The sequence below is a fragment of the Lycium ferocissimum genome, unplaced genomic scaffold (genome assembly GCF_029784015.1).
Source record: "Lycium ferocissimum isolate CSIRO_LF1 unplaced genomic scaffold, AGI_CSIRO_Lferr_CH_V1 ctg1020, whole genome shotgun sequence".
NCBI lineage: Eukaryota > Viridiplantae > Streptophyta > Magnoliopsida > Solanales > Solanaceae > Lycium > Lycium ferocissimum.
In genome coordinates, this window is record NW_026713197.1 from 207,349 (window position 1) to 222,039 (window position 14,691).

Below are 14,691 nucleotides of genomic sequence, written 5' to 3' on the forward strand. Positions count from 1 at the left end.
TGCATACAAATGTGCCAAAAATATCTTGTTAAGAGCGTCAATGAGTTTCATATAGCTTGTCATTCCAATATGTGATCTGAAGGTCACGTGTTCGATCCACGTGCACTGCATTTCTTTTTTTGTTTTTCCTTTTTTCTTGGCTCCTTCAATTGTGATGAATATTTTCTAGGGCTCTCACTTGAAGTAGAAGATTATATTGAGAACTACTAATATCTACCTAGCATTTCTTTTTTTTTTTTTTTTTCCTTTTTCTTGGCTCCTTCAATTGTGATGAATATTTCTAGGGCTCTCACTTGAAGTAGAAGATTATATTGAGAACTACTAATATCTACCTGAATTATAAGGAAGGGTGAATCTTCTTTGTTCCGGTAAATAAACTGATTTTGTTACCAAGTGAGAGTTACAAAAGCAGAAAAAAAATCTTAAATGAAATTTTTGGCAACCTTGGCCCATTTGTGTATTTATTTAAATTTTTACTCGCTCCCTTCCATCTCATTTTGTATGACAGTGTTTCACTAGATATAGAGTTTAAAATTTAAACAAGACTTGTGACATGTAAGTCAAATGCATACAAATGTGCCACAAAAATCTTGTTAAGAGTGTCAATGAGTTTCACATAGCTTGTCATTCCAATACGTGGTGGTGATTGGTGAGGATCACAACAAGTCATTAACTATAAAATGGAGATGCTAAAATTAAATAGTTTCCCGAGGAAAACATGATATATTCTTTTTATTTTTCCTTTTTTCTTGGCTCTTTCAAATGTGATGAATATTTTCTGGGTCTCTGACTCGAAGTAGAAGATTATATTGAGAACTACTAATATCTAACGGAATTTTAAGGAAGGGTGAATCTTTTTTGTTTTGGTAAATAAACTGATTTTGTTACCAAGTGAGAGTTACAAAAGCAAGAAAAAAAAAATCTTATATGAAATTTTTTGGCAACCTTAAGGCCCGTTTATGTATTTGGCCTAAATTTTTACTCACTCCTTCTATCTCATTTTCTATGATAGTGTTTGACTAGGTATAAAGTTTAAAATATAAACAAGACTTGTGACATGTAAGTCAAATACATACAAAAATGCCAAAAATATCTTGTTAAGAGCGTCTATGAGTTTCACATGGCATGTCATTTTCAATACGTGGTGGTGATTGGTGAGGATCCCAATAGTCAAGTCATTAAGTATAAAATGGAGATGCTAAAATTAAATAGTTTCCCAAAGAAAACATGATATATTCTTTTTAAAACATATTAAAAAGGAAACGGAGAATATATCATATAAAATGGGGCGAGGGAGTGTTGCTTATGCTTGAATATTACTAATAACAAAAAATAAAAATAAAAGCAAAAATTTACGAAAAGCAGCTACAATCACCGCATGGCACTTTTAGGGGCATGCCTGATGTGAGGCTAGTCGTTATTACGCTCTTGACTAGACTGTCAAATGTATTAAAAATTTAAGCTTTTGTCTTACACAACTTCATTATTTTACATGTACGAATTTCATGAATTACCCTTTGAACAATAACTGCCAATATAAGGATAAGAACCATCATGTATAAACTGTAGAAGACTACAATTAGAACTCCTGGAACTTTGGCATGGCTTCCACCTACTGTGATGAAGTGCGGAACAAGCTTATTCAGCATAGCAAAGAAACTAAGAAACATTGCCGCTATTACAAACAAGATTAAAGTCGCCAATGAAGGGCCCCATGCCCATTTCCCACAGATCAGGCACAAGGCAGACAAAATCACCAACATGCTTGATATGAATGTGATTGTGGCCGCACTAATGAAAAGAAAACCTTCTACTGTAGCACTTGGAAATGTGAACAACTCAAGGATGCTGAGTTTCACAATCTTGACATGCTCTACATGAGGAAAAACTTCATGAAAATTAAGAAGAGCCGCATATGCCCCTCCTGCGATAAACACCATGACCGTTAACAACAAAGACAATAAAGTTTGCACTTCATTCCTTATTGATCTCGTAGAATCCCCCTCTGGTTCTTTCAATATCCAATTGCTAGATTTTTCGTGGGCCTCTGCAGTGATTGTGCCACCTTCACCAGGCGAATCTAAGGCGTCATTTGTGAGTTCCCCTGGATCAATTATTTTTGTCTTGATCTATGTTTATATGTAAAAAAAGAAAATTAAAATGTGTATACATAATAAGATGATGTAAAAGAAGAAAATACATAATAAGATGACATGTATACTAATATGAATTCACTGAATTTAGATCCCAAATTATATATAATTAGCTCTAATCAACATTTGTGTTAGAAGAAAAAACAAAATTGTTTTAGTATAGATAGTTATATTTTATTTTACGCTACCAACATAAACGCATGTGCCATTGCCCACTGCAGTGTTTGAGCCACTTCACCAGGGCAGTTGTATTAAATGGAAGTAATTAATTGCATTAGAAAATAACTAGTGCAATTAACTGCAAAGTCACAAAATTTTACGCACCATAACTTTAATACATGCTCATCAAGTGATTTTACTGTTAGTTGGTACAATATTGTAACCTTACTCTTACACTAAGTAAATCTTTTAAATTTTACTAATATAGTAGGTGAAGTTTAGTTACTTTTGCATTTTTATTACATTGCAAAAAATGGAAAATTTTAAAAAATATACAACCCAACCAACATATTACACACACGGGACGTAGCTATATTTTCAAAAGTTTTACACATGCATAGCCAATGGTATTTTTTTTTTGGCAATAGTGTTTATACATCCGTTATACAAGATTATACAATATTATACAATACAAGATTATACACTTACTGCGAATAATGTATCAACTTTGTATAAAAAATATTGTTGTATGATGAAATCAATAAAGTTAACTTATAAATAACTATAAATAATTAAAACCCTTGATAGTACAAGATATTTTTGTAGATGTTTTCTCAAATTAAACACACGAAAAAAAATATTGAAAAGTCCATAAAATTAATTTTTTCTTACTTTAAGCTTTCATTTTCCTTCCAAAAGATGCATGTTAAAAAATATCATCTTTTTCTTTTTCTTAATTTAATAAATAATTTTATGAAATTCACATTGTAATAACTTTTTCATGTTGAATTTAACTATTTTGTCTTTGATTATCCGGTATTTTGCAAAATATTTTAATATTAAAAAGGTAAAAAATAAACTCCACTTTTGCAATTGTTTAGTATTATTACTGTTTGGTTTCTTTAACTACAATGTTTTTATAACTATAATATTTTATAGTTCCTTTTGATATAATAATTTATTAGATAAGTTTTATGTTGAAAGCGTGCGCAAGTAAAATTTGATTAATTATTAACATACTTCGGCCTATAATTTACAATTTCGATTCATTTTTAAGTATATTTAACAATGATAATCTATTTGTATTTATTATTTTGATTTAAAACCTAATCTTACCTTAAGTGAAATCTTAATTACTTATTTTTGCCAGCATGTACGACACAAAATTACAGGAGAAAATAATTTTCAACACAAAATTACGGGAGAAAATAATTTTTTTTATCTATAACCAGACGAATAAAATTTTAAATAGCAAATGATAATTGGTAATTAACATAAAAAAATAGTAAATAATATTATAAAAATAGTATTTTAATTCAATAATGCCTATATTATAGAATTTGATTGACATGATAATTATATTCTTTAAGTGTCTATTATAAATTTTTAAGAAAAAAATATAATTTTAAACAAATTTAATATATTTCTCATAAAAGACTCAAATATGTATAAGCATGTTTTGTGAGGACTACTAATCTTTTTCATGACATCATCATCTTTAGTGGCATAAAAAAAGCCCTTAAGGTTTCAAAATTTACCAAAATTTGTAAGAGTCCACAAAGTAATAAAAACTTTAATTAAGGGTAAAAATAGATAACAAATTCATGTGAGGACTACAAAAAATTGGTATTCTCCCTTATATATAGTAGTAATTTAGACAAGTGAAATAACCCTATAAAAATATTTCAATGAAGTGCATAAAATAATTAATAAGATTAAAGGTACATTTTATAATAAATTTGTAAAATTTTATCTATTTATGTAGTAAATAAATTTAAATTATAATTTAGAAATTATTTCATATATAACAATCAAAATCCGTTTATCCATATAAACAATAGAGAATAAGAGAGAAGTGAAACATAAATATACACATACGCATGCACACATAAATACAATACATACATACATACATACATATTTAAAGCATGTTAAATAAAAATAACAATAAATAAAAGTAGCATTTAGATTTTGTAACAATTCATGAAAGAATTATTCTATTTATAATGTTACTTAATGAGCTTAAGTAAGAATCTATGGTAAGATTACTTAATGAGCTTAAGTAAGAATCTATAGTAAGATTAAAAAAATTACTTAAACTATATTTGTGGATCTTTTATCGTGGTTAAAATTAGTGACATAATTTTACCGATTCCTATATACTATTAACTCTTATTTAGAGCAATTATAATATAAAAAATTAATATGTTAGTGAAAAGGTATTGTTATAAATGTCTCATTATCAATTTTTTCTTATTTGAAATATCTAATTCCCAAAAGTATATCCTTATCTTTTTTTACTTTAAAGAAAAAATACATAGTTTTATTCACTTGGTTATATTTGACAAAACATTCAACTATAAGTTTTGACATCCATACTTACTAATTTCACTAAATTTTGTATTACTGAGTAATTAAGTATAGTTTTAAAAAAAATTCATTTCTATTTATAATTAACGTGAATATTAATTATCTCCTTCAATAGAGAATATTTATTTTAAGCAATTTTTTTTAAATAGTGTACATCCTAATTATATATCACTTTATTTTACATAATACATATATTAAAAATATTTAATTTAAGTATAATTTATTACATAAAGTATATTTATTCTTAAATGTTATTAGTGATAACTAAGTATTAAGTGATCTTCTAATTTTGTTTTGAAATATCCTCTTTGATTAATATTATTGAAGTAACTGGATCTTGTAAATGTGGTTAGAGTTGATGAAATTATTTTACTAGTTACTATATACTATTAATTCTTATTTAAAGCAATTATAATATAAATTTTTTAACGTGCTATTCAATGTATAGTTATAAATGTCTCATTATCAATTATTCTCATATTTAAAACATCTAATTTCCAAATTCTATTCTTGCTTTTTTTTTTCCTTGGAAAACGCACATCATATGAACGGTGCACTAATTATTGAAGAATCAGATGTAATTTTATTTACTTGGTTATATTTGAAGAAAAATCAGTTGTAAATTTTGGAATCCATGCTTAATTACTGAGTAATTCATTATAATATTTAAGTAGAGAAATATTTATTTATACTTATTATTAACGCGAAGTTTAATTGTCTCCTTCAATATAATAGAGAGATCCACTTTAAGTGAGATAATATTTTAGGTACCTCCTAATTGTATATTTCTTTATTTAAGTTACATAAAATTGAAAGCTTTTGATTGATATTATTGAAGTAGCCGAATTTGTGGATAGAATTGGTCAAATAAATTCGTCAATTACTATATGTTAATAATTCTTGTTTCGACCGATTATAATATAATTTTTTTTTAATTCAAGGTAAAGTTATAAATGTTTCATTATCAAATTGTTTTCTTATTTAAAATATCTAATTCTCAAAATTATATATTGTTTTTCTTTTAAAGAAAAAAAAATGCTCAGTGTATGAACGGTCTTTAATCATTGAAGAAATAAATGGACATAATTTTTGAAAATATAAAGAAAAAATAAATATCTTACATATTAATTTATTGAAGGGTATTAAAGATTTATTGAAGGGGAATTATGACTGTACAACATCGGGCGTATAAGAATAAACATTAAGCCTTATAAGATTCTGCCTTTTTTTTTTTTTTTTTGGCCAAGTGAAAATTTTTATTCAACCAAGTATAAAGTTATGTACATGCTATTCCATTGGACTATAGGAACAGCTCTCTCAGTGTATCCCACAATATCTGCTATGTAGGTTAAGGCTAAAGCTAAGCTATCAGTAGTGCTATCTGCATCACCTAGCCTATTAACATGGAAATCTATTTCTACTCTCTAAGATGGTACTCCAATGCCCATCCTATCCGTCCTTTGATAAACACTTGCATGACTATCTCCTTTAGTCGTTCCTTACCGGTCTTACTTCCCTATCAAACCTCGCGTTGGTTCCTTTCCATCCGTATGTGATATGTAGTCACCTTGCCGGTAGGAAGCCAAGGATATCCCTCTAGCTCTTTTATGTCTCACGTTGGAGCAGCACTCATTGAACCTCGTGCTCCCTACCTTGTATTTGTCGATTCCAATCCATCCATTTAACCAACCGTCGCCAAATATACGAAGAATACGAGGCAGTGAAGTATAAGTGTGCATGAGTCTCTGTCATGGTTGAGTTACAGAGCACACACTTACCTGGGACTTGGATCCCCCATTTGCTTAGGCGATCCATAGTGGACAGACTTTGCTGTAATGCTAGCCATAGGATAAAGTGGTGTTTAGGAACTAGCCCCTTCACCATAATCACTTTCTTCCAAGGAGCTTTCGAGTATTGTGGCAGCATATCTTGATAAGCTTTTTTAATGCTAAACTTACCCGAATCCTCATATTTGTTCATTTCTACCGATGTTCGTGTCGTTGTCTAGCCATTTTCTAGCGTCAAAGATTTTCCTAACGAGCCAGCTAGCTTGTTTTGGCGCCTGCTTATCACTTGACTCTCTGCCTTTGATGTAGAACGCGTGTATCCATTTTACCCACAACTTCTCCTTCAATTTAGTCATTGCCCACAACAATTTAAGTATAGCTGCCTTGTTCCAAAGAAAGAAGTTCAAAATATTTAAACCACCTGTAGACTTGGGTTGGCATAGTTTATCCCAAGCTACAGTTGGTCTTTTTGTATAGTCACTGGACCCTGACCAAAGAAAATTCCTGCATACATTCGTGACCAGCTGGAGTACTTTCTTCGGCAACAAAAAGACTTATGCCCAGTGGGTTTGCATCTCGAATAGCACACTTTTAATCAACTGTGCACTTCCTCCATAGGACAACATCTTGGAGGACCAACACTTAACTCTGTTTGTGATTCGATCCACCACAGGCATACACTGGCTGATACTGAGCTTCTTTGAAGAGAGGGGTATACCCAAATAGTTGAAAGGTAAACTTCCTAGCACAAAGCTCATATCTGCCAATATTGCATCCCTTAGTTGCACGGATATACCAACTACATACAAGGAACTCTTCTCAAGATTTGCCTTGAGGCCCTCGTTTCGGAGAAATGCTCAAATCTCTCTAACATGTATTTAATGGATCCCAAGTCACCATGCAAAGACATTATCAAGTCGTCAAGCAAAGCATATATGAACCAAATTCATCCTCTCACACCTAGGATGGTAGTTAAAATTAGGCTCGAGTCGTAGTTGCTTGAGGGATCTATTCAAATATTCCATTGCCAACACAAAAAGATAAGGGGACATCGGATCCCCTTGTCTAAGTCCTCTCTTTGCTTGAAACACAGGGGTTAATCCTCCATTTATCAGAATCGAGTAACTGACTGAAGTCACACATACCATGATCCACTTCACAAACTTCTAAGGCAACCCGAATTCTAATAAAACAATTTTTAGGAAAGGCCATTCAATTGAGTCGTAGGCTTTTCGGATGTCCACTTTGATTAGACATCTTGGTGAAACTCCTTGCTTGGTGTATCCCTTCAGCAGCTCATGAGCAACTACTACATTGTCTAATATACTCCTTCCCTCAATAAAAGCCAATTGTGAAGGACTACATATACTCCTTCCCTCAATAAAAGCCAATTGCGAAGGACCTACTATGTAGTCTACCACTGTTTTCAATCGAACTCTCAGAATCTTTGCTATTAGCTTATAAAGAGTAGTGCAACATGCGATGGGCCTGAAGTCTTTTACATAGGTAGGATTTGGCACTTTAGGCACTAGTGTAACAGTTGTGCAATTCACAGCTTTTAGCAGTTTGCCATTTTAAAAGAACTGTAGTATGGCACTCATAACCTCCTCTCCCATCACATTCCAGAATTCCTTAAAGAACTCACTGGATAACCATCTATTCCGGGGCTTTGTCGGCTGGCAGCTCCTTCAGTACATTACGGACATCATCTGCCGACACAGGTGTAAGAAGTACTTGCTGCTGTGCTAAGGAAAGACACGGCCCATCCCTAGCAATTTCTATGTTTAGACAGGGAAGTTCAGTAGCAGCTATACCTTGGAGCTTGTGAAAGAATTGCAAGAATTCCTGCTGCACTTGTATAGGATCAGACAGTTTCACTCCCACCTCAGTGTATATACTAAATATTCTATTCTTGGTTTGTCGAGCTTTGAGATGGGCATGAAAGAACTTAGAGTTTGTATAACCAACAGCTATCCATGTTGCTCTGGATTTCTGTCGCAAGACTTGCTCTTGAATATTATCCCACTTCTGTATTTGCGCCAGCACCTCTCTTTCCTCCTCTATCAGTTGAGCATTGAAGAAGTCTAGATTTAGAGCATCCTGAATTTCCCTTAATTTAAGACGGAGCAGGTCCAGCTTTTTATCTAATGTGGAGTACTCCTTGCTCAGCCCGCTAATCCCTTCTTCCAACTTTTTCAATTTTTGCCATACCACAAACATCATATATCCTGGAATTTGCTGGTTCCAGGTCCTTGCTATGGCTTGTTTAAATGTGTATTGATTCAGTAGAGCATTTAACAATCTAAATGGCCTTTTGATCGAAATGATAGTAGTCTCAGCGTTCAGGATAATAGGCGAATGGTCAGAACATTCAGGATTCATCTAGATAGCTTCCAACTGCCCATATTTGTGAAACCATTCTGCATTCCCCAAAATCCAATCAATCTGGCTGTATATCCTATCATCCGAGCCTCGCTTATTGCACCATGAAAATTTGCAACCCCGTCTTGTGACAAGCCCCAAACCAAGATCATTAATATAATCCTGGAAATCAGCAGTTTCACTTATATGGACAGGTGCTCGATGAATCCTATCCTCCACATTTAATATCATATTGAAGTCTCTAAGTAATAACCAAGAGTCACTCATGCCTGTACTAATGGTCTGTAGTTGCTCCCATAATTATTTCCTTTCAGCAACAGTGTTTAGACCATACGCAAACGTCACATTGCAATAGAAGGTAGAATGTTTGGCCTTCACCTTACAATGAACTATTTGGGCAGTTTCCAGTAACATAGTAATCTCTGCTTCATTATTCTTCCATCCAATCCAAATCCTTCCATTGTGAGCAGAAGGGTAGTTAGAGTAAAATTCCCAACCCACCCCAAAGCCTTGCTGAATTTTCCTCGCCTTGTCCACATTTACCCTCGTTTCCAATATAGCTATAATATCTACTTTGTTCTTTGGCAAAAAAGGATTTAATTTCCTTTTGCTTATAGGGATGGTTTAGCCCCCTAATATTCCACGAACAAAGTATCATGGAGGGTTGATTGCCTTGGGGCTTTGCCCCTGACCAGCTTTAGTGATCATTGGTACTTGACTATGCTGGGCATGAGGCTGTATCACCTGAGCTACAGTGCCCTGGCTGCCTTTCTCAGTAGCCACCACTTCAGTATTTGCGACAGTGTTAGAGGCTTTCCCCTGCACTTGCTCACCATAGCCCAGTGTCACTTGCTTCCCAGCTTGTTCCCGAGCACCTTGCTGAGGTATCGCAGCCAGGTCAGTAGTTTTTGCTTGCCATTCAGGTCTATCCTGCTTCCTTTTCCTCTTAGCCTTCTTCTTTTTCTTAGGTATCTGCTCAGTCTCCTCACCCCGTGCTTTGCATTCCTCTGCTAGATGCCCCAATTCATGACACTCGTGGCACAATTTGGGATGCCACTCATATTCAATCTCTTGCTCCCTCAGTTCCCCATCCTGTTGCTCAATAACCAACACATCTGGTAAGACCTGGGTGATATCCATCTCTATCAGCATTCTAGCATATGACACCCTCTCACACGAAGCTGTCAATTTATCTGTACATACCGGCTTACCCAGATAGCTTGCTATACGACCTATATTATCAGCAGACTAGTTGGCCTGGGGCAGTCATGGGAAAGTTACCCAGATGGGCTTAATTCGCATAGGTTCGTCATCCATCTGGAATTCTGGCATCCAGTTCTTCAATATCATCGGTCTGCTGTTGAAGGTGTATGGTCCATTCTGCATTATAAGGTCTCTATCCTCCTCATCTTCAAATCGAAACAGGAAATAACCATCATCATGGAGTATCACTCTTGGAGTTGGAACGACAGTCCATACACCATATATAAACTTAAGCATTTCTTTAAACGCCGGAGTGCCTCCCAAGACGTAGCCAATTAGTGTTGACTGCCACTTCTCACATTGTTCTTTCAGTTCCTTATGGTTGAGCTTGACCACTTTCAATCCATCCCTAATTGTTGGGGGAAAGAAAGTTAGTTTCAACCCATGTTGTTTCGCCCCGATTTCCTCGCACAATCTCTCGCCATAGTCGGAGTTTGCTCAAAGATTGAAATCAAGTTTACGCAGCGTACGCACTTCGAGGACCGCGGTGCCTTCTCCTTTTCAATATGTTGCAAGTTTCCCTCACCTCTTTTCTCCGGTGAAGCAGTAGGGTTTGGGATCAGTTCACAGACCTCGATTGGGGCTGAATTCACAGATTTCCGTTCTGCCGGAGTAAGTTAACTTACTGTCAGCATCTTTCCAGATCTCGCCTGACTCGACTCCGGTATCCAGTTCACTAGTTGTAGTTGTTCGAGGTTTTGGGGAATACCAGATTCCGGCGTCACCATACGCTGCGCCTCTTGTTTTGCCGCCGGTGTCCTCGTGTTCTTCTTCTTCTTGCCTTTATCCTTAGGTGGACGCCCAGGCTTGCGCCCGTTGGCCATAGCCGCCGGTACACAACAACAAACCTAGCTTATCGTGCGCCGAGAGCTTCTGCCTTAGTTATTTAGCACTAAGCGGACTACAATGAGTTAAATTAGCAACAAATACTATCTTTCTAATGTAGACTAGGGGGGTGTGGGGCACTGTGTCGGTTATGGTGGTTGGTGGGTAGTGTTGTGCGTTAAGACAAATAATTGTGTAATCAAACAAATATTAAAATGTTCAAATGGAAAATTTAAATGTTGTAGACAAGAAAGTAATTTAAATATAGAGAAAATAAAGACAAAAAAGCATGGAAAAATATTGTAGACAAGAAAATAAATTAAATATAGAGAAAATAAAAATAATTAAACTATTAATATTTCTTTGGCAGATTCTCAAGGGCAATTATTTGCAAAAAGAAATCATAAGAAAATTCCTTTATTTCACCAATTTTTACACGACGAATTAAAATCCCCTAGTAAGTTATTTGGGGAATTTTAAATCCGCAGGTAATAATTATTCACGAGCTTTTTTCCAACGGATTTTTATTGGCAGGAAAATCCGCAGGAAACTTCTTTACTTGCGGATTTTGCTTCAAAATTCCCATGTAATTCGAGTTTTTCTAGTACCGACACTTTTACGTTGTACAAAATTATTCAATATTTTACAAATTTATACAATAATTGAGTTTAGTCTCTTACGAACTTCAACCACGAAACTCCATCTAAAAATAATCAAATCATCACCGAATAGCTTCAAATCTAACCACAACTTCGAAATAATATATCCCGCGAATCCCTATCATCAATTTGTCAAAAATCTCAACAAATAACAAAACCTATATGTGATTTATCAAGCTTTTAACAACCCAACAACAAAAATTTTCTTTTTTTTTGCTTCACCCAATAATGTTTAAATTTGTGATGATAAACATGAATATCACTTTCAGCCAGTTTCTAAGCATTAATTAAAAAATGAAAATCATAATAACAAGTTAAAGAATTAATATATTTCTTCTAAATATTTTAAATTATATACAAGATGAGCTAAATAAGGGAAGAACTGAAAAAATGAGCTCATTTCAATAATAAGCTTGAGCCAAGTAATAGATAATGCAAATCTCTAAAATTAACCCCTTTATATAGTATACAATATATATAGACCAAGTCAAACAAAGAAATAAAAAAGGAAAGAGACCGATCGAGAGAGATACCTCAAGGATCTCATTGACTTGAATGTCCTCATCAACCTTTATTGCCAACAGCATTTCTTCTTGTTTGGTTTCAGAGGACAACTCAGTGTTCATAGCCATAAGAATAATTGTGGATATATCAAAAAGAAGATTGAAGGGAATTTGGAAATAGATTAATTTGCGTGTTACTAGCTCAAAATTTACTCGAGAGATAATTTAAATGGTAAGAGAGATGCATGACGTGCCAATATATATATATTGCATGGAAAATTTCAAGAACTGGTAAGTAAATTTCTATGCACTGGAAATCACCGCGTACAGTTTGTGGAAGATTTGAGGTTTGCAAACGCGGAAAGAAAAGATGCCCTTTCAAGGAAGTTTAATTAAATTTACTTTGTTGGAAAATTGTCCATTGCAAATTCCGGTAAATTTCTTCATGTTTCGCGGTAATACTAAGGAGGCGTTGGATATGAATTGAGTAATATCTGAAAAGGAATTATATTTAAAGTTGAAAAGCAATATTTAAAAGTTAAAATTATGTTAGGACATGCATTTTATTCAAAAATTGCATAAAAAGTTTCAGCACTGGTATTTAGTAAGTATTTCGAAGCGAAAATTTCTATGCACCGGAAATTTTGAGCTTTGCAACGCGGAAAGAAGAGATTCCCTTTAATTTGGCCAAGAGGCAAGGGCAGTATAAAGAGATGTAGTCGAGATTTGAATTTTATGGTTTTAAGATAGCGCACGCGACAACAAGTGTTAGTACTGGATTCTAATTTTAATTTTTCTACATATTTAGTGAATTTTTTAATAAAAATATAGGGTTTAAACTAAAATCACTGAGTCTAGCCGAATCATACATATACTTCTAGCTTTATCCCTTTGACAGTACATCCATGGTTTGAAGGAATGAACCTGCTTTGTCGGAAAATTATCCATTGCAAATTAAAGTCCTTGTAGTTTCCTTCACATTTCGTGGTAATACTAAGAGTTTGTCTTCAAGAGATATACTACTTGACAAATTAGAAATGAAGGGACTTAATTTTTTTTTTTAATCGAAAAAAAAATGAAGGGTTAATTTCGGTGAAATCAGGTTCGAAAAAAGACAGAGATATTTCACCAACAAGAAGATGAAGGTTTCACATTACTTTTTTCTTGCTTTCTTCTTTTCCCTGATGGTGGTAAGAACTTTCTTGCTACTTGATTAATACTGGAAATTTTACTTGATTAATACTGGAAATTTCTTTCTCTTTTACTTAAAAGGAATCGTAAAAGAATTATTTACGATAAACTTTTAGGACTTTGCTGGACTCTTACGCCGAATATGAGATGCTAAGTTCATGAAATTTCTAAAATGCAGATTAAAAAACAAGAAATTCTAAAATGCATATAGAAAAATGTAGACGGTTAGATCTATGAGAGATAGATTGGAAATTTTCATTATTACCTTCTACCTTATGAAATTTTATTTTATGAGTCACATAATTAATATTACTTATGTGAGTCTAGTTAATTATTTGACAAGTGAACTCATGAGTTCCACAATCTTGATTTTAAGCATAAAATAATACAAGATAATATTTAAGTCTATATTTTTTCTTATTAGGATGCTTATCTAAAAGAAAATTATAAAATAAAAGATCTTCAAATGGTTTTGACGGTATCCTAGACTTCTCTAAAAGATCAATCTCAACTTCTCAAAATACAAGTCTTTAGTTTGGTCTTTTACATAAGTGAATTGGACTATCAGTTATTCTAGATTTTTTTTTCTTCCATAAATGTTAAAATTAAATATGCTCTTAATTGAGTAAATTTATAGGATATTTACATGATCATTAATCAACACAAGCTCAAACATAAAGTTATCTTTTCATTTTAATTGATTGCAAGAAAGAAGTTAAAAAACTTACAAACGTAGAAATTGCTCGTGCCGTTAAATTAGATTGGCTCCTACAATGCAAATTAAAAAAATATAATAAAAGAAAAGGCCTTGCAGCAACTAAAAATTTCAAGACTAACGATTTTGTTAGGATTCCGTCAAAGCCATATGGAGATCTTTTATTTTTTAGTTTCCTTTTAGATAAGGATTCTAATAAGGAAAAATATAGACTTTAATATTATCTTGCTTATTTTATGCTTAAAAACAAGATTGTGAGACTCATGACTCCAATTATCAAATAATAAACTAGACTCACATAAGTATTGTCGGTTAGGTAAGTCACAAAATAAAATTTCTCACTACCTTATAACTAATTCACTTACTAATTTTTAAGGTAGTCCCCGATCGAAAGAAATTATCTATACCAAAACTTTATTGAAAGGTGTAACCGCTACTCATTAAATTGATATAGCAAAATATATCAATCGAGAGAAATTGCTTGGGGACTTATCAGGTGCGTAACCATACAAATATATGTTACCATTAGGGTCCACATGACATCTAAAACGCAAATACCACGAAATATCCAAGAAGGTCAAGTTTTCACAGTATAACGCTTTTTTTTCTTCTTCTTTTTTAAAATTCTAATACTAAAAGAACTTGTGCACTTCTTGGAAATTCCCAGGAAATTTTCTGCTGCTC

At 33.2% G+C, this 14,691-nt stretch overlaps 1 protein-coding gene across 1 annotated transcript; it reads right to left on the reverse strand.

Annotated features, from left to right (window-relative positions):
* Positions 1-1,258: 1,258 nt before the first annotated feature.
* Positions 1,259-12,305, reverse strand: LOC132041439 (uncharacterized). Its single transcript, XM_059432154.1, has 2 exons — positions 12,132-12,305; positions 1,259-2,129 (listed from the first exon to the last, which is right to left on the reverse strand). Exons 1-2 carry the CDS (start codon positions 12,228-12,230, stop codon positions 1,458-1,460), a joined length of 771 nt encoding a protein of 256 aa, XP_059288137.1. The 5' UTR covers positions 12,231-12,305; the 3' UTR covers positions 1,259-1,457.
* Positions 12,306-14,691: the final 2,386 nt, after the last annotated feature.